Below are 22,464 nucleotides of genomic sequence, written 5' to 3'. Positions count from 1 at the left end.
ACTCGGTTATGCAGATAGCATCTTAAAGGTCAAAGGTCACAGTCCGATGACAACAGTGAGTCAGTGAGCAACATCTACTTTTAATTCATTTCTCAGTTACTTGCTCTTCTTCAGCTCTGTGCAGCAGTACAGACTGAGGTAGTATTGTTTTCACTGGACTTGAGTAGTATATAATCTAGGAATATTTTTAACTTGTCTGGCACTTGTGTACACATACAGCTGTCAGACTTTCCATTGTTTTTATTCTTCCAGAAACATAAGAGGAACTCAAGACCACTGAGAAGTTTTTTGTTTTTGTTTTTTTTTGTCAACCACATGAGCACTCAAAACAATACTACATTTATTCATTACATTTGTTCTTCCATTAAGAAACAAAATGTTCACATGCAAAATTAGGTTTTTTCGTTCATCATATGAAAGTTGCTTAACATCAGTTGAAGTCATGAGCTGTCGGTGACCCAGCAGCTAGAATATATGAACTGAGACATTTTGGAGACAGTTGCTATGTCCTTAACCTGTGCAGTTTGAACCAGAAAATGAATGAAATGAAAAATACTTTTGTAATACATGTCAAATATTTCATTGTTCAGCCAAAGAAAAATCTCGGTGAACAACATTGGAGGTGAAACAATTAGTAGAGCCCAATAGGCCAATATCGGCCTATCACAGAGTTATCAGTATTGGTGTATATCAGTGTCATGTTGGCCGATTTGTGCCGCTATAAAACCTATAAAAAAAGATGCTTGGGATAAATTTGACATTGTTCTATTTGTATGTTTTTATTATATTACAAATGAAGTTTACTGTTTCATTGCACTGATGTCAGTGTGGACATCTATAAAATATCCTGTGTCAAAAGTGTTTGATAAGCACAATTGAGGGATTATTGCAAAACATAAAAAAAAAACGTTATCGGTCAAACAATTGGGTTATTAATTGACGGCTGCTGTCAAAAAAAAATCAACTCATCAACTGAGTCATTTTTCATTTCCTCTGTGTAAGCTTCTCAGGTGGCCCTCGTGTGCGCTGCCCAATTTAGCTTTACTGTCCAACAAACAGCCCAAAACTAAAAAGATGTTCAATGTTTTGATAAAGTAAAACAACAGAAAGCAGCAAATTGTTACATTTTTGTGGCTTTAAACCATCTGATGTTTGGGATTTTAGCTTAAAGTCTCAAGGCCCAATAACTCAATTGATAAATCAATGTTCAAAATATTGTCATTGGAATCATCTGTCATCTGATTCACTAATCAGAAGAAATAGAATCAGCACTTCCCTGGATTCATTTTGACGTCCTACACATGCACATGTGTAACTACAAGTCGAGGAGAGTGCAGGCAGATTTCAGCTCATACCAATTTCTCAGTATATGTATCTGGATCGAGAACATTCCTTCCTCAATCAGGCCCAGATGTAACAGGGTAGGCAGGCTCCTACACTCAGGGAGTGAAGCCAGTTTTTACCAGCAACATTGCGACATCTCTCTGCTGTCGTCAAGACGATGACACGGCGTACAGTTACTGTGTGGTGAGGGAGTCATTTAAGTTCTCGCTGCCACCACCTGTCACATGTTGCGCTCATAAATCATGAAGATGATACTGTTTCTGTCTCCTCAGGTTTGGCTGGAACCCACCAAACCCATAGCAAAACAAGTCAGACGTAAGTGAGGTCAAATAGTTTATGAAATTCCACCTAATAGAAATGTGCATGTGCACTGATGATCCATGTTCGTGTTTTTCAGGACCCACAAATACACTATTTAGACTGTCGGTGAAATTCTTCCCCCCCGACCCTGGTCAGCTGCAGGAGGAGTACACCAGGTCAGTGACTGTAATTTCCTACTGGATATTGCTTTTATCTCATGGCTCTGTAGCGGAGCTTTAGAAACCAAACAGACTTTCTTTTTTTTTCTTTTTGTTTTACTTCTCAGAAGCTCACAATTATGGATTTCGAGAGTTTTTAGGATTATAGTATTTGGCCTCCCCAAAATATGTTTTTGAAATTCGTTTCATACTTGGCTGCAGTTAAGTTTCGACTTGTGTATTTTAAAATTGACATTTGATTAGATTTGTGATTCAGAGATGTATTTGGTTAAGTGCTACTACATGACATTAATGTTTCTAAAGAGACTTAATTTAATCTGCAATAAATCGGGTTTGTTCTTATTTACTTTCATGAACATAAACAGATGGACACTAACTTTCTGTGCTTTTTATTTTGTTTTTTTAAATACAGGTACTTATTCTCCCTGCAGATGAAAAGAGATCTGATGGAGGGAAGGTTGATCTGCACAGAAAATACTGGAGCCCTGTTGGTCTCTCACCTCGTCCAATGTACGTTTTAAGATGTTTTTTTTTTTTAACTACAATAGTTAATTGCCTTTAATTGTAAGACTTTATTTGTTAATTTGAGAGGAAAAATGCACTTCACCTCTAATATGACTGAAAATCTATTTCATAATTTTGTATTTATAACATTTGCAGTGACATTTATATTTGCACATTGCAACTTTTTACAGAACACAAACACACTAGCTCACAGACACACAAGAATTCATAAATGAGGTGTCCTCCAGTTATTTTTGTCACTGAAGGCTGTTGATGTTGATAATCTTCAGAAGAAATGTGGTCTCTCAAGTCCCAAAACTCAATGTGGGATCATCCCAAAGACTTCCTCCTAACAGGCCATTACAAACCACATGGTTGAAATATGCTTATAGTGAGATCACATAAGACAACCTCAATGTATAAAATAACAATTATGACAAATTCAAAGCAAAAAAAAATTCCAAAAAAAGAAGCGTACAGTATAGAGTAGAGTATATTTTTGAATAACATACCGAGAATGATCAGAAGTAACAAAGACTAAAGGTCATTCAAGTAAAAGATTAGAAATTGTTAGATCATTGCTATTAATCAACAATCTAATCATTTGAAATAAAAGAAATATACACAGAACAACTGATGTTTCTGCTCTCCCTCCATAAACCACAGCGGAGATCGGTGACTATGACGATGTAGCAGACAGCGACTTCCTGAGGATAAACAAGCTGTTGCCTTACCAAGAGAAAGTGCAAGAGAGGATCATGGAGCTCCACCGCCGGCATCTGTAAGTTTTCCCCTCTGGTCCGTCCTACCACTCCTATCATGTTGAGCTCAAGCTGTGGGACGTTATTGTCACATTCCTGTGTTGCTTGAACCATTTGACTTGAGGAAATTCAGTTTGCGGCTGCATCTTTTCCTCCATTTTACTCTAAGAATATTTGCTTCTGACCTAATGACATAAACATGTTGAATAAGGTCAATCAACTGAACCAGGAGGGTCTTCATCCCCCCTCCCCCCTCATCTCCATTAACTGCTCTTCCAGTTTGTTCACATGGTTCTGTTAATGTCATAAAGTAGAGACTCACTGCAGCCACAGATCAGACCAGCTGAGTGCCAGCCGGACACCAGATTGTTCTGTTGCAGTTGCTGACTGGGAACTTCTGCTCAACTCCCTTGTGCACAGGTCACACGAGCTAATAGTATTCATTACTGTCTACACCTGACCACATGTCAAGCCAGCCTGACATCAACACATGTCAGTTAGAACAATGACTCTCCCAGTTTGACCTCGCTCCCGAGCAGGGTTGTAATATTGAGGTTTAGTGGGATTCTCCTGCTGCGAGGATGCAGTGGAAATACAAATGATCACGGCATAATCGTGTTACACTACAAAAGTAGAAAAAAAATCAGATGTAGAAATAGGTGAAAAATAACACGTACATAGTATGCACACGCTGTTCATCTTTCAAGTCTTAATGTTTTTTATTGTGTTTGAGTCCTGAAATGAAAGCAGCACACCAACCGACTCGGTAAGCTTTTGTTTTAAATGAAGCCCTTTTCAGGAATTGAAACATGTAACTTTTCTGCTTTCATCAAGCCATTCATTTTCATTAATGTTTCCTCTGGCTTTATTCAGGCATGCCAGAACCATTTTACGCACAGTATTACACGCATAGTATTTGGCATGTAGCTCTTGAGACCAGACAGTACAGGAAGTTGTTTGTGATGTTTCAGGCTTATCTTGTCCCAATCTCTCACTTATTTCCAGCCATTTTGCCAAAATATTTTTTTACTTGTGTTGGATTCCTGTTTGCAGTCCAACCTGCTGGAATTAGGTTGCAACTTTTTAAAGTTTCATTATCGCAGCTGTTTTGAATGGGAGATGCCCTGTCGATAAAAACATCCCGCGTCAGTACTTTGTAGTGTAGCGCGTGCCTGCCCGCCGGTGTTCCCGCATTCACTCTGTTTTGTTTTGTGTTGAAAGTGATACAGAAATGTCATCAAGTCCAACCTAGAAAGATTGCTGTCATGACTTTTGCAGATGAGTGACCAGAATGTTTATTCAGACTTAAAAGCAATTGTCAGGGCGCATGACAGAAGGTTGCTATTGATGTTGAGTCTTAACTCCATTTTTCTGATTCCAATCTTTTGGACGACATGAAATTGATTGATTCTTCCTACAAAAGATATATTCACAATTTTTTTTGAATTTGTAAGCAATGGTACATTTCTGTGCCCGTTTTCTGTGCTTTTAAAGACAAAGCGTTAACTGTGATGAGGTCACTGAACTGAGAAAACGGTGTTCTTTCTAAACGACAATAATGAGGGAGTTCTCCCCGTTTTAGAGTTCACAGTCTCCCAAAAAAAACCTCACTGCACTTTTCCCACCACCAGCCTCCTTTTGAGCACTGTACTATCCTATAGCCAATAGAGGCTCTTTCAACCCAGTGTATTAAGCAGCTCCAAAGACCTCTGCTAATCTCTTCTCTTGGTTGCCAGTATGGAAGCACAAGCAGAGAGTTCCCTGGCCTAATCCCTTGCTCTGGACGGTCTATTAGCCATAAGGCCAGTAGGGCAGGGGAGGGCCCTAAGAAGATTTCACTTCTTAACGGATGAACAAAATTAGAATGGGTTGATGATTGGATGGATATGTCTTCTAACATGCTGTTTGGTTGTAATCACATGGTTTCAGATAATTCCTCTGAAATCCTCGAAGTTACAAAGGATTTAAAGCCACACTACTCCACATACAAGTCACTATCTGCCGTATTAGTTTGTTCAAATTTTAGGTGGCAAAGGAAAAGTTGTACCATCGCCAGGAACAGCTGTTGAAATAGTTTTGTTATGTAACTGTACTTTAGGCATGGTAAAATAAAATGTAAACATGTTCTACAACAGCAGAAAATCTGAATCAAACTGTATTGCAGATAATGTGTATTCAAGTTCATGAGATCTAATTCAATGAATAAATATGACAATTGACAGAAGGCAGCGAGATCTACTTGTATTCAAAGTGTTTGTGTTTGCCAAGCACTTAAAATGTGGTGTTGGGCTGTTTTTATAGCTGAACAGCAGTGTTTTAAACTCAGTCCAGTGACCAGAGAGATGGTTAACATTTACAGTTTTCTTTTTTCTAACTTTATCTATAGATGTTCTTGTGTGCAGATGTAAAATGTAGTTCAGAGTCAATGATTACACTCCAATTTCTAGTTCTTCTTTTTGTCTCAGCTTTGTCTGTATTTAGCTGAAGGAATGGAGGCTTCAACAATCAACGTGGTTTTTTGGTGTTTTTTTTTTTGTGAACTTACCCAGAAAATCTATGAAGTATAGACAGTCAGTGTTTAGTTATTTTGGGTGTTCTGTGCCAAATTGTGAAAGGTAATTTCATTGTGTTGTATAATTTGGTAAAATCCTGACAAGTTTACATGAAAGATAAAGGTGCTCCGATCAGGATTTTTGGGGACGATCACCGATAACTCGCAGCAGTATCAGCCGATGCCGATCACTGGCTCTGTTTGAAGCCTTCTATTTATCATGTAGCATTTATTAATTTAACTATTCTTAACAAACGTATATACTAGAGAGATGATAAAGTGTCATGAATTGGGAACTGTTTATTTATTGTCAAGCAACACTCTTGAGATAGAAGTCAAACTATAGCAGCTGCTCGGTTGTTGGGAACAGCTGAGAGTTTCATAAATCTAGATTTCCTGTGGAATAAAATAAACAAAATAAAAAGTTTGAATAAAAGCTAAATGTGCGCAACCCACCAATTGATTAATTCCAATAAATGGAACACAGAATCTTTCTCAGTTTACTCCAACTTTAGACTATAAAAACTGCAACAATATAGACTGTTGGCTAAATACTGTTTCAAGTCAGGAAGCTAAGAAAGAGGAGGAGGATAGAGATCAGTATGATTCATATCTCTCAAAGCTTATTTCTTAATCATCAATGGGGCATTTTTCTTCATATATAAGCATCTCTGCATTTTTAGAGACGGCTTGTTCCTCTTCTGATCTACAATAGTCTCTGCCGTGCTGAAAAGCTGCTCTGTATCCAAACTTGTGCACGTTGCATCGAAGTAGGCTCGTGCTGATTGTGCGAGACCGGTGGAAGCTGCTTCTGTTGTCCTGCCAAAAAAACAAGTGTCTGTGGAATAACTGGCTCAGACAGGTGGAGGTTCTTCTGTGGTGATGCTGAGCTGCAGATGTTGCTGCCACTATGTTCCCTGTCTCCATCCAACAAGTCAGCATACATTGCACGCAAGGAGTCAGCTCGCCGTGCTTTACTCTGTGGCTCGGAGACATTTGCTGACAAACTCACCTGACCATTCTGTCGCTGCGATCCAGTAGGCGGGACATCAGGAAGCACACCCACGTATCTGTGGCCTCGGCGTGTCTGAGAAATATCTGTATTTATCTTTACTTTTTCAGACACCTGTTGGAACTGCTAAAACAGTGATGCCATTTTAGCTCGGTGTAGAGAAATCGTTATGAATCATTTGATCGTCTTTTCTTTTCTAGAGATCACCGATCAAACTATTTAGAACACGTGTGGTCTGATAACAATCGGTGGCTGATTGATCGGCGCACCTTTTTAATATAAGAGGCTCAAGGAATAATAAAACCTGTTCCTGTTTGGAATCATAAACCAGTGGCAGGTGGTGTTGGAAACCTCATCAGCTTTGTTTTCTGTACAGTTGTCATATGGTCAGCCACAGCACTAAGATCTAACGGGCCTTCATGTGTGACGCAGGAGATCAGACGATTGAGGTTCAGTTCAACAAATCTCACGAGATTACGAGCATGACTACGACATGTTATTCATACTGTGTATGTGTTTATTACCTTGTGTGCACCAGGGGCCAGACTCCCGCCGAATCAGATTTCCAAATCCTGGAGATCGTCCGTAAACTGGAAATGTACGGCGTCCGCTTCCACCCAGCAGCTGACCGGGAAGGCACCAAGATCAATCTGGCTGTGGCTCACATGGGCCTTCAAGTTTTTCAGGTGATTACTGCTCTGATGCGGTCTTCTGTGTGCATGACCGCTAATCCCCTTTCTTGATTATTGTTTCTCTCTTATTAATGTTCATTTCTCCCCCAGGGCTACACAAAAATAAATACTTTCAACTGGTCCAAGATTCGCAAACTGAGCTTCAAGAGGAAACGGTTCCTGATTAAGCTCCACCCAGAGGTCCATGTGAGTATCAATGAAGAGATCCGTGTCTTTGTTCAGAAAATGGAAAAAAGGTTCTTTGACATCCACTATGAAGGAAACCAGAATATGTTCATTCTTTTTCTTTTTAATCTTTCTTTTAGGGCCCCCACCAGGATACCCTCGAATTCATGATGGCCAGTCGAGACCAGTGTAAAATCTTCTGGAAGATCTGTGTGGAGTACCACTCGTTTTTCCGTTTGTTTGACCAACCCCAACCCAAATCCAAAGCTATCCTCTTCACGAGAGGCTCCTCCTTCAGATACAGGTATTAAAAACAAAGGTGTCAATCATCTTTAATGCTTGTTTATAGACACCTCAGTAGTTTATGTACAATCAAACAAAGCCAGTTTTTTCACGTCACTACTCACTGCTTTCATTCAAAACTCTTTCCATCAGTGGAAGGACCCAGAAGCAGCTTGTGGATTATGTCAAGGAAAATGGAGCAAAGAGAACCCCTTACCAGAGGTATGTGCCTGTTATATATACACTGTTTGTTTTGATTGGACCAGAAGTTATAATTCTTCTTAAGCACGAGAAAATATTTCCATATGCATTCATAATAATAATTCTGACATACAGGCCTTTTTTATTTATTTTTTTTATTCAGGAGGAACAGTAAAATACGAATGTCTGCTCGTTCCTTAGCAACCGATGTGCCAAAACAGGTATGTGGAGCGACTGGGTTAATGTGTTTTTGTGCAACGTGTGAAAGTAAAACTTTGCATAAAACTAATGCAAGTCTCCTCCCCTTTTTTCCTTTTCCACTGTCTTCCTTCTTTCTCTGTTTTTCTTGTCTTTGTTGCATCTTTTTTCAGAGCTTGTCATTCAACGACAGTTTCAGGGTCCCGGGCTCTCCTTCCTCTGCTACCGTGTCCTTCCTGCCAGCTCACATCTCCAGCGTTTTCCCACGAACAGAACTCCAACCTCAGCCCCAACCTCTGTCCACACTGAGCCAGTCTCCAGCGCCTTCCCTGCAGAACCAGAACCAGCAGCAGCAGCTTCAATCCCTTCTGCAAGCTTCCCGACCTCCCAGCCCGCCGAAGGAAGAACCTGTCAAGGCTGCTTCCCCGTCACACTACGGTTTTCAAGGTGCCCCTAGCGATCAGGCAGCAGGACACTGCAGCCCCTTGTTTGTGTGTGTAGAGAGTGGCACTTCCCAATCGAAGCCCTCCAAAAATGGCAATGAGGATAATGAGCGTGGTGGGAGAAGGGGGACCGGGTGCTCTGTGGGAGGGGGTGGGGGGAAGAGGAAGGGGGTCCTTACACCTGAGGCTTTTGAGGCAGAGCTCTTGCGTACAAAACAGAATCCCATGTTCTCAATGTGCAACTCACCACTGCAGGTTTCTGAGGAGTTCATCGATGATGATCCCACTGAGATTTCCTTCTATGGTGGGGGGGCAGAGGCCTACTCTTATGGGCTCGACGATAAAGTCGATCAGTTTGATTTTGTGGAGGAATCTGACCTCGGTAAAAACAGCATCTTTAGTGTAGGAATTGAGGACTTGAATGGAAATCCCAATCCCTTCCCCGATAGCATCGTCGGTCACTCTGAGACCAGCTCCTTGGTGAATAACCGCTCCGAGTGCAGCTCCCTGGATAACCTGGGGCTGAGCTCTGCAGGCGAGTCCATGTCATTGGGCTACGGAGCCCCCGACTCCTCCTCACTTCGCCTGCCTGGGTCTGACATTCAGTCAGAGGCCAGCTCCATGGTCAACTTCCCAGCATACTCGGTGCGCTCTGATAGCAGCTCTGCGGTGCAGTTCAGTGACCTGGTAGAGCAGCTCGAGCAGCTCAGTTACCCGCCCACTGCCACTGAAGGCTCTGGGAACGGCAGCTCGGATTCAGACTCCGACTGGGGCTCTGACAGCGTCCTCCCCCCTGAGCAGAACCTGTTCTACAGTAATCCTCTGACAGGGAGCAGTGGGATCGAAGGTTTCCTCCTTCAGTGCCACAACCTGCAGGCCCTGGCACTCGCAGACCCCTCTGCAACCCCCCATATTAAAATGTAAAGCACACGCCCTCATAGCATTTGAAGACTTCCTGTCCAGCTGTAGAGAAACCAGTTTGTGCCATTATTATTAATATAAACAACAACACATTTCACCATTTAGAAATAATACAATTTACCTCTGGTCTCAGCAACACCTTTTAAAAATGCTTTTAGCTGTTGGAAAAGAGATTCTCACAAAGGTGGTTGCAGTATGTGAAAATTTGTATAAGCTTGATACATTTACTGCTGGTGTCCAGCCATCTTTATTTTTGTTCTTGTATTGAGTTTCCACCGGCCTGCACACTCATCAGCTTTGAGGCAGATCTGTGTAGATGCCACACGCTTTCGTTTCTTTGAACTCCACGGAGAGGTGGAGGAAAACTGTTGGAATAACTGCAGGCGGCGCTGTTATTTCTGTTTCCATCAGTGACTGGACCGGTGTCCCTGTTGCCTCAAACATGGTGCTTACTTTACAATCACTCCTCCCTTCTCATGAAACCTGGCCCATCAAGTGTTGGCCTTTATTTCCATGTGACTTTAATGCCATCTTTCTTTTTTATTTGTCTTTTTCAGTTCTCAGAAATCATTTTCTGCTTTTTCTTTGGAAGTTTTATTTAGTTTAATAGATATTTTGCTTCCTTTTGAAACGCCAACGAATAGATTAGCACAGCAATGTCTTAATAGATTCATATCCCAATGTTCTCCATCCACCTTTTAATTTGATCACCTATCTCAAACACATTAAACTCCCATTTGGGAAAAGGAAACTTGTAAGAAATGTAGAGTTTTAATTATATTTTGATCAACATTTAAGCTTAAAAATGAGATGTACTCAACAAGTTACTGCTTTTATTATTACCAGTAAAAAATAATCACTTTTAAGTTTCATCTATTAGATGGCATTTTCGTGCAGTTTTCCAGTGGATAGTAATTATTGATCCGTCTGTAATCTCAGGGTAAAACTATAAGCAATAGGGTCCAGGTTCAGTGATCTTTCCAGGCCTTCTGTATTTAAGAACAAGACATTTCTTCTTCAGTGCCTCACTGACACCTGCTGGCTGAAGCAGTGATCAGCACTCTTCACGTCACACTCGTCCGCAGTAACCGTCTTGTTTGGTGGGCTCATGAAGTTCAATATTCCCCCAAAGTTAACACCTCCTAACATGTTAGCTTCATGCTAAGCTAAGTTAAAGAATGTAAACGGTGAACTAATGAGCCGTTGAGTCCGCTGTCAACCACACTTTCTACAAAATGAATGTATCATCTTACTCTCGTAAGGCTTTCGTAAACCACGTGTAACAGTGTTTGATACAGGAGTATTTCCTAAATGATACAACTTCATATGCAGAGCATTGTAGCACCTTTCAAACATTTGATCAAAGTTAAAACTTCAAGGAAATCCTTTTGGTTTAGTTTTTGTCTGTTTTCTGGCGTCAATCCTTGAGCATTTTTTCAGAAAACCAACCAGATGATATTCTGGGTATTGGAAGCAATCAGGGGTCTTTTGCACATTCATTTTTCAGTACTTTTTTTTATTAGCTGGATATTTTCATGTCAATTTTTAGGTATTGGTATAGGAGTAATCAGTAACTAACATATTAGCATGCATAAAGCTTTTTTTCTATTATTTTTGTTCACCTTTCAGGCCTCAGAGGTTGATCTGGTGTCGGGTGTTGTCGAGCCTGTTTTGAAACGATTGGACATGGAGCACGAGGAGCTGATATTATGTGCGGTTCAGATCAGTAGGGTTTTGTTTTTTAACTCTTTACAGTCTAAACTCACCTAAACGTGCCTGAAGTCAGACTTCACTGCAAGGGTTTTTTCTGCAGAATCTCTTTTTGTCTGCAGCACTTGCACCACAGGGTCTTAAAGCACTTAACTTTCACTCCGTTCACGCAGTACGCTTTGATCTCAGGTGTACGTTTCGGGTTATTTTTTGAGGGGCATGTTTACGTCCTGCCGGATATCTTTGTGGAATAGGGGATATATTAATTAAGAACTTTTTGGGGAATGAAGCAACAGTTGATACTTACCTGTTCTCATTGTCATTTTGAAGGATGGCAAATAGCCAGAACACACAGGAAGTGTTTTTCCAATCTCTCTACAGTCACGTGTGGACAGGTGTTTCTGTGTCACCTTGGAGAGCATGGAACTTCTTTTTTTTTTTCCTAAGATGCCATCAGTGAACTTTGAAGAGTTAAACTCATCTGATGAAGGGTTTGTCATGGTGGCTTTTTAACAATTATTTTTTGCCTTTTTCTGCCATGTGATTCTTCCCATTTCCCACTTAAAGATTTAACTCATGACGGGCTGATGATTATAACCAGCTAACTGCACTTAGGCCCCAAGTAATCATCACTTAATCCTGAACATGTATATTTACTAATTATAAACAACGTGTACTTAATGTTTGTATGTTTTACTCTCAAGAATAAAGTAATCACTTTTGGGTACCATGAATGTCAGACTTAAAATTCTTTTTGAGATGCAGATTGAAAGCAGAGCAGCAATAGTGTTGTAATTGTTTTACTGAAGCCTTTCTGGTGTCAGACATTAGTTTAATGGTCCAGATCATGGAGACCAAATTCCACCTTCCTGTTGCTATTGGATAGGAAAGAAAGTAGTGTGAATACATGTAATGTTTTTGTTTTTGTTTTTTCCTCAGTGTATTTTAAATAATTTAAAGCTGAAGCTCTGCAGGAACAACTTCTGATTATTTGTGTCAAAAATATCTTTAAAACATGAGGTGACATAAATGTGTTGTTGTTTTTTTGCCAGCCTCTTCTGCCCTTCCAGAAAAATTGCAGTTAGTTGTCCATACCACATTAGAAGAAGGGGGCTTGTGTGGTTTTGTAACAAGTCGATCCAGGCAGTAGTTTTCCGTGATATTTGGGGCAACAGACTCAGATTCTGTTGGGGGTTGGGTCCGACTCGTACACAAGATTCCTGGACCTAATTCCAGCTGAGTGTGTGTGCTCCCTGTTTGGACAGGCCTGGTGCCAAGTCATTCCACAGCAAACCCCAGTCCTCCCGCCGTGGAGCCCCGACCCACGTCGGCTCCCTTCCCCTCTCGTGTCATTCCCTGTGGGCCACTTCAAATCAACTATAAACAACAATTTGCCCTCCAGACGAGCCACATTCCTGATCAGTCTTTGCGTGGGCAATTATTTCCGGGTCGAGTAGTGAGTCTTTTTTTTCTCTCTCTCTCTTGGCCTTCCCCCATTCTTTTTTTCTTTCTTTTTTTCTCTCTAATAGAAGTGGAAGAACAGCTGTGGTGACCCGTGACTCGGTAAAGAGAACGGCCTGGAGTTTCATCTGCTTTGTTTTGTCTTCTGATTTGTTGTGTAGAAAAGCAGCAGAACAAAAGCAGCAGAGCTGGTTCTCTCAGTGAATCAGGCTTGTAAAAGTTACTATTAATCATTGGTCCTCCTGGTAGAGGGCTTTGAAAACAATGGCGGGGAGGGGAAGAAAATGTGGGAACCATTACTTGCCTCAGTCTACTTTGCAGTCTTCCCTTTCATTTGTGGCCAATGTGTGTGAAGTATTGCACTGTGTTTGTTGAAATGTCCTTTTCTCTGAGAGGAAATAAGATGATTGTAGAAAAAAAAAAACAGGTTAGGTGAAGATGAATTTAGCCGTTATATGTGACTTTATGCAACAACTGTTACAAATGTGCTTCTGCACTAGAGCAAGGCTGTTGACTTAAACTCCGCCCTCAAAAGATAATGTTTGCCCTGCTTGGGAACGGTCCTTTAACTCCTTTATTCTTTGTTTGCCACTTTCCCGACTACTTACACAGTAATCTTCATATTTATTTGACATGACTTATCAAAACACCTCTTTCATGCAGTTTTTAACTTCCGTTCTCCCTCCTCCACAGATTCAGTGATTGACAGTCCTCAGCTCTCCCCCTTCAGCTCCAAGGGGCCCTTCTGCCTGTCGCCCTCCTTCCAGATGTCGACCCTCAGCCTGCCGGGCCAGGCCCCGTCGCCCCTGCAAAGCCCCATCCTGAGTGAGGTGGGCAGCAATGCCAGGCTAGAGGAGGAGGAGGAGGGCAGGAGGAAGGTACACTGCTTATATGCCCCCCACCCCACACACACACACACACACACACACACACACACACACCACACACACTCCTTTTTCCTTGTCATTTCTGATGGGAAGGGAAGTTTTTGTTAATACAGTGGAGGGAAAGTGAGTTTTGCTTTAGAGGGTTGAATTTCCTCACAGTGGGAAGTGTTGTCCATCACTCTATTTTTATCAAAAACTAACATCCCACTTTTTCCTCAGCGATATCCCACCGACAAGGCCTACTTCATTGCCAAAGAGATTCTGACCACAGAGCGAACGTACCTGAAAGACCTGGAGGTCATCACCGTGGTGAGTTCTTCTCCTTTAAACTTTATTTAAATTGTAGCAAAATAAAGTACAAAAATGTAGTCATTCCAACAAGAGTGATCCCTGTTTACACTTTAAACAGTATGCATTAAATGATATTAATAAAAATAGTCAAAATAAATCACTCAGTATTTAATGGTCCTCTGGCTGCTCTCAGTGGTTCCGCAGTGCTGTGATCAAAGAAAACGCCATGCCCGAAGGCCTGATGAACCTCCTCTTCTCCAACATCGACCCCATCTACGAGTTCCACCGCGGCTTCCTGAAGGAGTTGGACCAGAGGCTGGCTCTCTGGTAGGTGCTCCGTCCTGTTTTCTGTGCGTGTTAATATTCATTGAAGCTCCTGGATGATCAGATGGTCACAAGCACAAAATCTACAAATGTGTTTGTTTCCTTCAGGGAGGGGCGCTCAAACGCTCACGTCAAAGGTGACTACCAGAGGATTGGGGATGTGATGCTGAAGAACATGTGCGCTCTCAAGGTAAGAATACTTTATTATCACTTGAAATAAACATCTCTGCCCTTTTACATGTTTATCCAACAAACAGCATGTCCTCTATTCTGATCGCATATTCAGGAATTCACCAGCTATCTGCAGAAACACGACGAGGTGTTGACGGAGCTGGAAAAGGCCTCCAAGAGGCTGAAGAAGCTGGAGACGGTGTACAAAGAGTTTGAGCTGCAGAAGGTCTGCTACCTGCCACTCAACACATTCCTGCTCAAGCCCATCCAGCGCCTCATGCACTACAAGCTCATCCTGGAGAGGCTGTGCAAGCATTACTCCCCTGCCCACCGCGATCACGACGACTGCAAGGGTGAGCTCTGCAGCTTCACTTCTCTCCACTAATCACAGTCTGGATAAAACCACAGCCTCTCACAACGTCCCGTTTCTGGTCAGAGTGGAACCAAATACATCATGAAATATGGGAACAGTAAATGGAGCTTCCCAGTGGGGGAAGGATACATGTTTTACTTACATTAATGTAGCAGCGTTGCCATATTTAAATGTAAAAAAATCTTAAGGTGTAATTATGTCAAACAAGAGAAGGAAGAAAGTGCGGGAGGGGTTTTTATTGGTCTGATTTTGATATACTCTTTAAACACATATGACTCATATTTGTAGAAGAAATACCAATATCAGAACGTAAGAGCACTTGATTACACATTAAAAATCATACACAATTACAAGTACAGAATCATGAGTAAGTGTAGTCCCTCTTCATGCTGACCCCTCTGAGTTTTAATGTACTATATAACTGGGATGAATTAGCACATAGTAATATATATCGTGTTTTAGTTGGTTGAGGTGGAACCAGTTTTTCCTTCACTATATGTTGAATAGAGGTGCATTGATTTGACATTACAGAATTAAATACCTAAACTCAACTTATCTGTACGGGGTGATCGATATTAGTGCCCGCTGTTTTACAAATGTACTGCATGGAAGTGCAGGGTGAATACTGTCTATAGCAGAATAACAGAAGAGCATATACAAGACTAATTAACACAGAAACCGTATTTAATGTTGATCCTTCATGTCCGGCTGAGGCTGGATCTGTTTAAAACGACCAGCTTTGGCGCTGATACCAGTTTGGCAGACTGGATAAGTGCGTTGTTAAAGGCTCACAGTTTGTTTTGTATGGAAAATATAAAAAAGTAACATGCATTCACATACATGAAAGGCACATTGTTTGATTTTAGTGGAGTGGGAGTGAGAAATACTCCACAACAAGGACTTTAAAATTGTACTTACTGTCTTAGACTGAGTGCTATCAAAATAAAAGGTCGTCATTCTTAGAGACACAAATATTTCTATTTTGGGGGCATAAAAACAAACGAAATAGAAGACAAAAATATTTATGTTCTCAAGTCCATCTTTGAATGTTTGAAAACTCCTCTTTTCTCTACTCTGACACCAACGTAGCCACATGATAATATGTCAATGATAAAAATTGTTTTGGGGATTTTCATTTTCCACTTTCCTTGCAGAGGCTCTAAAGGAAGTGGCAGAGATCGCCACTCAGCTCCAGAGCAGTCTCATCCGGCTGGAGAATTTCCAGAAGCTCACAGAGCTGCAGAGAGACCTGATCGGTATCGAGAACCTGACGGCACCTGGCAGGGTGAGTGCAGTGACACGCAGCCGAGGGTAGGGGGCGCAGGGACACCGGGGAGAAGGCACAAACAGTGTCTAACAAGCTTGTTGTTTTCAGGAGTTCATACGAGAAGGATGTTTGTACAAGCTCACCAAGAAGGGGCTGCAGCAGCGGATGTTTTTCCTGGTTAGTAATAATTTAAAAAAAAAAAATTCTACTGCTTCAACTCTAAAGCTTTAATAACTGTGAAATGGCTTTTCATGTTTGCGTTATTATCGTTTCAGTTCTCAGACATGCTCCTCTACACGAGCAAAGGTGTCACGGCGACCAATCAGTTCAAAGTGCACGGACAGCTGCCTCTTCACGGCATGATCGTGAGTGCTCTTCTATCTTCTGTCCCCCTTTAACCCACGTCAGTCTTGTAAATCTCCCGCCGTGACTCCGGGCGCGCTGTGACGGTGAGGCGTTGGGGTAGGATGTTAAAAAGGCGCCTACAACGTGTTGAGAAGGGATGGTGTGGGTCTCCTAACGTCCTAACGTGTGTCTGCTCTACTCCTGGCTGCAGCTCATAGTGCTGGACGCACCGGTAAGTCCGCTGAGCTCTGCCGGCTCGGATGCCCAAACCCGACCCTTCTTCTCCCTTACCCGTGTAGACCAAGCAGAAAGCACACTTAGCAGACTGGGCAAGAGACACAAACATGGCTCAGCTGTCTGGTATTCTTAATATATATACATAAATATATACCTAAAATGATGAAATGTAAGCAGAGCTTGTTTTGGTGTCTTCTTTTCAGAACTGGTAGGTTTGCTTTGACTTGAGATTGGATCATTAATAGGAGGAACATGACCCCACCTCCTCAGACATGTAGATGCTCCAGTAGAGGCTTTTTGGCAGGATTTGAATTTGTCTCCCTTCTTTTTGTTCCTAATCTTCTTGGTTAACAAAGTTGTTTAAATTGTCATTAAAATCTTTTTTCCACTTAGCTGAAACTTTTTTTCCTCTCTTTTGTCTGCAGGTTGAGGAAAGTGAAAACGAATGGTCAGTCCCCCACTGTTTCACCATTTACTCTGCTCAGAGGACCGTCGTAGTGGCTGCCAGGTGAGGCGCGAAAAACAAGTGATGCTAGCTACTGTATTTGGGTCTAGATATAAACATACATGATGGATACAATGCAATTACATAGACAGACACACACACACACACACACACACACACACATCTGGATCAAAAGGCGCAAAGTAAACCACAAATAACGAGTCAATTCTGGGCCAAAAAAACTGAAAAATCAACCAATCAATAAATTCAACACACACTGTATACAAAAACAAAGCGATGTCTTTAAGCTGTGTGGGTGTTTGAAACTCGTGTAATTTAACACCTTCTGTATGTTTACATTGACGCAAAGAAGTGCATCCATTAGTAGCCTAGTTCTTATGATAGGACTACATTACGTAACATTATCCCAGTCACTTTAAGCTCTGCGTTTTGTTTCAGTCAACTATCATGTGGTTTGTTTTAAAGATGAGAGGAGAGCTTCACTAACTGTAAATCAGGAGTTATTTTTGTTGATAAATAAAGTTTTGTTTGGAAAGACTTTTTTTTTCTGGACACTTTCAGTCGATCTTCTATTGAGAATCTTTATTACGGAGAAATCACTGGATGTTTTGCAAATATCGTTCCTGCAAATATTGTGAACATTGGTCGAATTTATTGATTAATACAATTGAAGATTTAGATTTCCTGGAGGGACTGTTTGATAGATTATATCATGTAATGCAGACTCAAGAAATGTGAGATGTTCTGTAAACACTTTATGTGTTCTACTTTATAAATGCATTCCTAACTTTATATCGGCAAGTAATTCACCGCACTTTTGTCATTACTGTGATTTCAGCTCTAAAGTGGAGATGGGGAAGTGGATTGAGGATCTCAACATGGCTATCGACATGGCCAAGAAGTCTCAAGAGAAATCCAGCATCTTCCTCGACCCTGGACTCAGTGATCGCTCCAACCGTAAGAGCTTTCCATCGACTATGAACAGAGAACCTTCAGTAGAAACCTCTGATTTATGTGTCTGTTTTATATTTCCCTCCGCTCTAGTAAAAAGAAAATTCATTCGGACACAATGAACCCCAATGTTCAGTTTATCCCTCTCCTCCACACAACTTCCTGCCCTGCCTCCTCTTCCTCCTCCTCCTCCTCCTCCCCCCTCAGGCTCATCTGATGAGGTCTCTCTGGAGCAGGAGTCGGAGGATGACATGAACTCCTCCCGCACTTCACTGGACAAGCAGACGCACCACCGTGCCAACACAACCATGCACGTGTGCTGGCACCGCAACACCAGCGTGTCTATGTCAGATCACAGCCTGGCTGTGGAGGTACTCCTCCTCCGCCCTCAACGGCACACACACACACACATACACACACACACACACACACACACACACACACACACACACACACACAGGTACTCTGAATACACAACAGTGTGTGCAGACACAAACCACCACCAATTTCACACATGTAAACACTCTTGGTCCTCAGTGGAGGGGAGATGAACGGATCACCTGGACCTCTTTCCTCTGAACCTTTTAACCTTCCTTTTAATGCTCCTCTTTTCCTCTGCGTTTCCACCGTCTGTTATTTTTCTACCGAAGCGTGTTCTGTAATGCTCTAATGCTTCTTTTCTCCTCGATATAACATCTTCTGTCCTTTTTGATAATGTGCACGCATGAAATGTTCTCTGACATTTGAACTCGACAGACCCGGAGGATTTCTTCTTCCCCATCTCTTCTTCTCAAAGCTAACATGCTAACACTCTCTCTGCACCCTCTCTTCTCTCCCTCTCAGTCTGCGGCTCTTCGGCTGTCTCACCAGAGCTTCCTCCTCGCTATCTCCTCGGTCAGGGCCAAAGACCAAACACCATCACACATGTGTGCTGGTACCGAAACCAGAACCTCTCTCTCACTGATTACCTGCGCATGAACCAGGTACCGGATCCACAGGCCGCGATGGATCGCTCATATACACAGTGATTCTCCCTGAAGTCAGAACAGAAAGCATAACCGAGTTAATAGTAGCTATTCATATGTTGAAAGTCAGTGAAAAACAAACATCGTCAGTGTTTATTTGTTCATGTATTGATGGAATTACACGTTAAAGTATTCATGACGCCTTCATTTTCTTTTATCAAATCAATTTGACTAAAATATATATATATTTTTTTTAACCTGTATGGTTGTGTGACTGCTTCAGATCTCATATCAGGGCAGACAGAATAAGTGGCCAGAGCTACAAAAAACAAACAACAATATTTGCCTTCAGTTTGCTCATATTGGCTAGCACCGTTGCTGTGACTATGGATGGGTGTCAAAACTCGGCATTAATCAAGCCGAGTATCGATAAGCAGACCGGCCTGCTCCGACCGACGGTGGAGGAGAGACTTACCGTTCAAGACTCTGGGCACTCTTCACAACGGTCGATGCCAACAACGCGCGTTGCCACATCTAAGGGGGAATCTGTCGAGACATCCAGCTGGTCCGTCACATCCAGGCGAAGAGATGCAAAGTTTCCGTTGGCCAAGCTGGAAGTTCACCTGTTGTTGCTCCTGCAGCACACACACCGAGTCGGCTAAATTCTACAAACATGAGTTCACAATTCAAAGAAAAGTTAACCAGCTGATGGTTACGGGTGCGCTCATTAATTCAATGTGGAATGGTCGGAGCTTCATGTGAGCTGTTGTTCAGAAACTCCGTTTCAGTTTCATTTCACTCAGAGCAGCAGCAGATCGTTAAAGATGAGCGGGCTGCAGGGAAACTGCTGCACAGGAAAAATACTTTCAACGAAAAACCCCTGTTTATAATAATGCCTCTGCAGTTTGCTACTCGTAAATGTTCATTTACAATACAGTACATGATATATGGTATTTATTCTCTTAAAAAAAAACCAAAAAAAAACAGGAAACTCAAAAAGCAATTCAACTTATTTCAGCCAAAAAAGTGATACGACAATAATTGTTGAATCTTGTCACATCTTTTCATGTTATGTCTTTATTTTTTGCGACAAATAATGGAGAATACTATCGATAAAGAGTTTCTAAAAGTATCGGTATCGATAAAATCCTAATAATACCCATCCCTAAGTCGGGCTGTATATTACATGCACATGCGGGAGCCAAACAGAAGATATATACATACATACATACATACATACATACATATATATATATATATATATAAAAGTAACCTGTGGAGTTTATGACCTCTGGCAGTCTTATATATATATATATATATATATATATATATATATATATCATAAACTCCACAGGTTACTTTTAAAGTGACAGCATGCATCAACACTTACCTTTAACAATCTTAATTAACACATAAACATATCCTCAATGTCATCAGTGAAGCTACAAATGACTGACTAATATCTCATTAATTCCAGCCCTGTGTCCGGTCATCATTGTGTTTCCCTCTCCTGTTTCCCTCTGTGTAGAACCAGCTCTCTGGTTACCTCCTGAGGAAGTTTAAGAACAGTAACGGCTGGCAGAAACTCTGGGTGGTTTTCACCAACTTCTGCTTGTTCTTCTACAAGACTCACCAGGTCAGCCGACACACGGGTTCGTTATTGTTTCTGCTCGAATACACGCCTTGGTGGAAACATGTGACTGAGGCGACAGGGTCTGTTGTTGTCTTGTTCACAGGACGACTTCCCGCTGGCCAGCCTCCCGCTGCTCGGCTACACGGTCAGCACCCCCGAGGAGTCGGACAGTATCCACAAGGAGTACGTCTTCAAGCTGCAGTTCAAGTCTCACGTTTACTTTTTCAGAGCGGAGAGCGAGTACACCTTCGAAAGGTACGTTTTTATTTAAATGTCCCACAGCATCCCAGCGCGTCCGCGTCAGACTGGAAAGTGCGTAGCTTCAACTGCTGTCGTCTCTTCACAGATGGATGGAGGTGATCAAGAGTGCAGCCAGCACCACGGGCCGGATAAGCCTGCTCATACCTAAAGGAGGTCCCATGGAGATCAACGGGAACTGAAGCGGACGTCGTGTGTCCGGAGGCTGGGCCTCTGGCACGGCAGGAAGACTCTCTGAGCAAAGCAAAGATTTGGACAAAATACCAACTGGTGGCTGAAAGAAACTGTTTCAGTGTTAACGTTTCTCAGCTTCGTTCTAACAGTCTGTGCATTTTTCTTAATTAATGATGTAAATGATAACATTTGTTCCAGTATACAGGATATATTGAAAGGGAGACGTGTACATTATGATCAGCTTCTTTGCATGTGTTAGTGTTCGCATAGACTGATGGGGAAAATACTGTTTAATGGGACCAACGGCACCACAAAGGGCTTTTACATGCATCTTTGGAAGGACTTTTCCCACGACTGAAGCTTTGCCGGGTTCAGTGCTGTACTATGACTGGGATACAGATGAGAGACAGTATGTGGGACATGAAGGTATCGATGTGTGTGAGATGGAGGCGAGAAGAAAGTCAGTGAAATGTTGAAGCAGGTTGAAGAGGAGATGTTTTGGGAGACGCGTGGGAAGTGTTGAGGAATTCATGCTGCTGTCACGACAACCGATTGGGCTTCGGACATTTGAACAGTCGGTATGAGCCGAGTCAGTTTGGTGCGACATTTCTCTCTTTAATATCAAACGTAATCCAGTGTATCCTGTTTTTATTTTGCATAGGGATAACAGCAGGGCAGTTTACTGTGCAGTGGATACTCTAGTGTTTACTCTGTAAAAGTCAGATTTGTCTTCTAAAAGCAGAAGTGAAGAACATATTTTGAAGCGAAGGTGTCTTTCTGTGTGTCTGGCTGTAGGAGGCACAAATGACAGTTACATGAAAGCATGGTATTATTTGGTATATATATTTTTATGAAGACTGGAATCTTTTTCTCTGTGTGAGTGAGTGTGAAAGTGTGAGTGGAGAAGCCAAACATGTAGTCGTTGCCCCCCACCCCTCCACCCTTCCCTTCCTCCTCTGGAGCTATAAGAGAAAGTGATGATGGAAGTCATTAGACCTTCTGTGTTGAACAGTTTAACATCCAGTATGTTACTCCTATTTATTGTGTAGAATGCCGTCATGTCGATGCTCCTGAACGCCCTCATGTAGTCTTTGTTATTCCATTGAAAACCTAATAAATAAAACATCATTTCAATCACTTTCTGCAGCTTTGTGCTGTTGATACTTTTTAGTTTTACTTTTCTCGCTACTAATGTTGTCGACTTACATTTGAGATATTTACCATAAGTTCTTTTACAGTCCAGCAGCTTACGAACCTTCATTTTGAACCTTTGTTTATGCAACACTATAATTTTATTTTTTGCATCAATTTTTGAAAGTGAGCCAATACCAGCCTCCATCTAAAACTTTAAAGCAACTCAATAGTCATCTTTCAATTAACTTGCTGATGTTTATCTGT

General features: G+C 41.7%; 1 protein-coding gene across 2 annotated transcripts in view; it reads left to right on the top strand.

Annotated features, from left to right (window-relative positions):
- Window positions 1–22,203, top strand: part of farp2 (FERM, RhoGEF and pleckstrin domain protein 2) — a 29,707-nt gene extending 7,504 nt beyond the window's left edge. Inside the window, exons 4-28 of one of the 2 annotated variants that reach the window (XM_069150914.1) lie at window positions 1,617–1,659; window positions 1,742–1,820; window positions 2,236–2,333; window positions 2,994–3,108; window positions 7,190–7,337; window positions 7,434–7,529; window positions 7,649–7,812; window positions 7,944–8,012; window positions 8,155–8,212; window positions 8,363–8,636; window positions 13,418–13,602; window positions 13,831–13,920; window positions 14,096–14,229; window positions 14,335–14,416; window positions 14,513–14,750; window positions 15,925–16,055; window positions 16,146–16,214; window positions 16,313–16,402; window positions 17,045–17,127; window positions 17,924–18,042; window positions 18,244–18,407; window positions 18,846–19,019; window positions 20,530–20,637; window positions 20,738–20,889; window positions 20,981–22,203. In XM_069150914.1, the coding sequence (XP_069007015.1) occupies window positions 1,617–1,659; window positions 1,742–1,820; window positions 2,236–2,333; window positions 2,994–3,108; window positions 7,190–7,337; window positions 7,434–7,529; window positions 7,649–7,812; window positions 7,944–8,012; window positions 8,155–8,212; window positions 8,363–8,636; window positions 13,418–13,602; window positions 13,831–13,920; window positions 14,096–14,229; window positions 14,335–14,416; window positions 14,513–14,750; window positions 15,925–16,055; window positions 16,146–16,214; window positions 16,313–16,402; window positions 17,045–17,127; window positions 17,924–18,042; window positions 18,244–18,407; window positions 18,846–19,019; window positions 20,530–20,637; window positions 20,738–20,889; window positions 20,981–21,074 (3,057 nt within the window). In that variant the 3' untranslated portion in view covers window positions 21,075–22,203. The remainder of the gene's footprint in view (window positions 1–1,616; window positions 1,660–1,741; window positions 1,821–2,235; window positions 2,334–2,993; window positions 3,109–7,189; window positions 7,338–7,433; window positions 7,530–7,648; window positions 7,813–7,943; window positions 8,013–8,154; window positions 8,213–8,362; window positions 8,637–13,417; window positions 13,603–13,830; window positions 13,921–14,095; window positions 14,230–14,334; window positions 14,417–14,512; window positions 14,751–15,924; window positions 16,056–16,145; window positions 16,215–16,312; window positions 16,403–17,044; window positions 17,128–17,923; window positions 18,043–18,243; window positions 18,408–18,845; window positions 19,020–20,529; window positions 20,638–20,737; window positions 20,890–20,980) is intronic. The other variant, XM_069150913.1, reaches the window with a different exon arrangement.
- Window positions 22,204–22,464: the final 261 nt, after the last annotated feature.

Source organism: Embiotoca jacksoni, unplaced genomic scaffold, assembly GCF_022577435.1.
Source record: "Embiotoca jacksoni isolate LCO1_2020_lvr unplaced genomic scaffold, fEmbJac1.0.p SCAF_16, whole genome shotgun sequence".
NCBI classification, from domain to species: Eukaryota; Metazoa; Chordata; class Actinopteri; family Embiotocidae; genus Embiotoca; species Embiotoca jacksoni.
The sequence above is the reverse complement of the archived record's forward strand: the minus strand, read 5'-3'. Positions and strand labels throughout refer to the sequence as shown.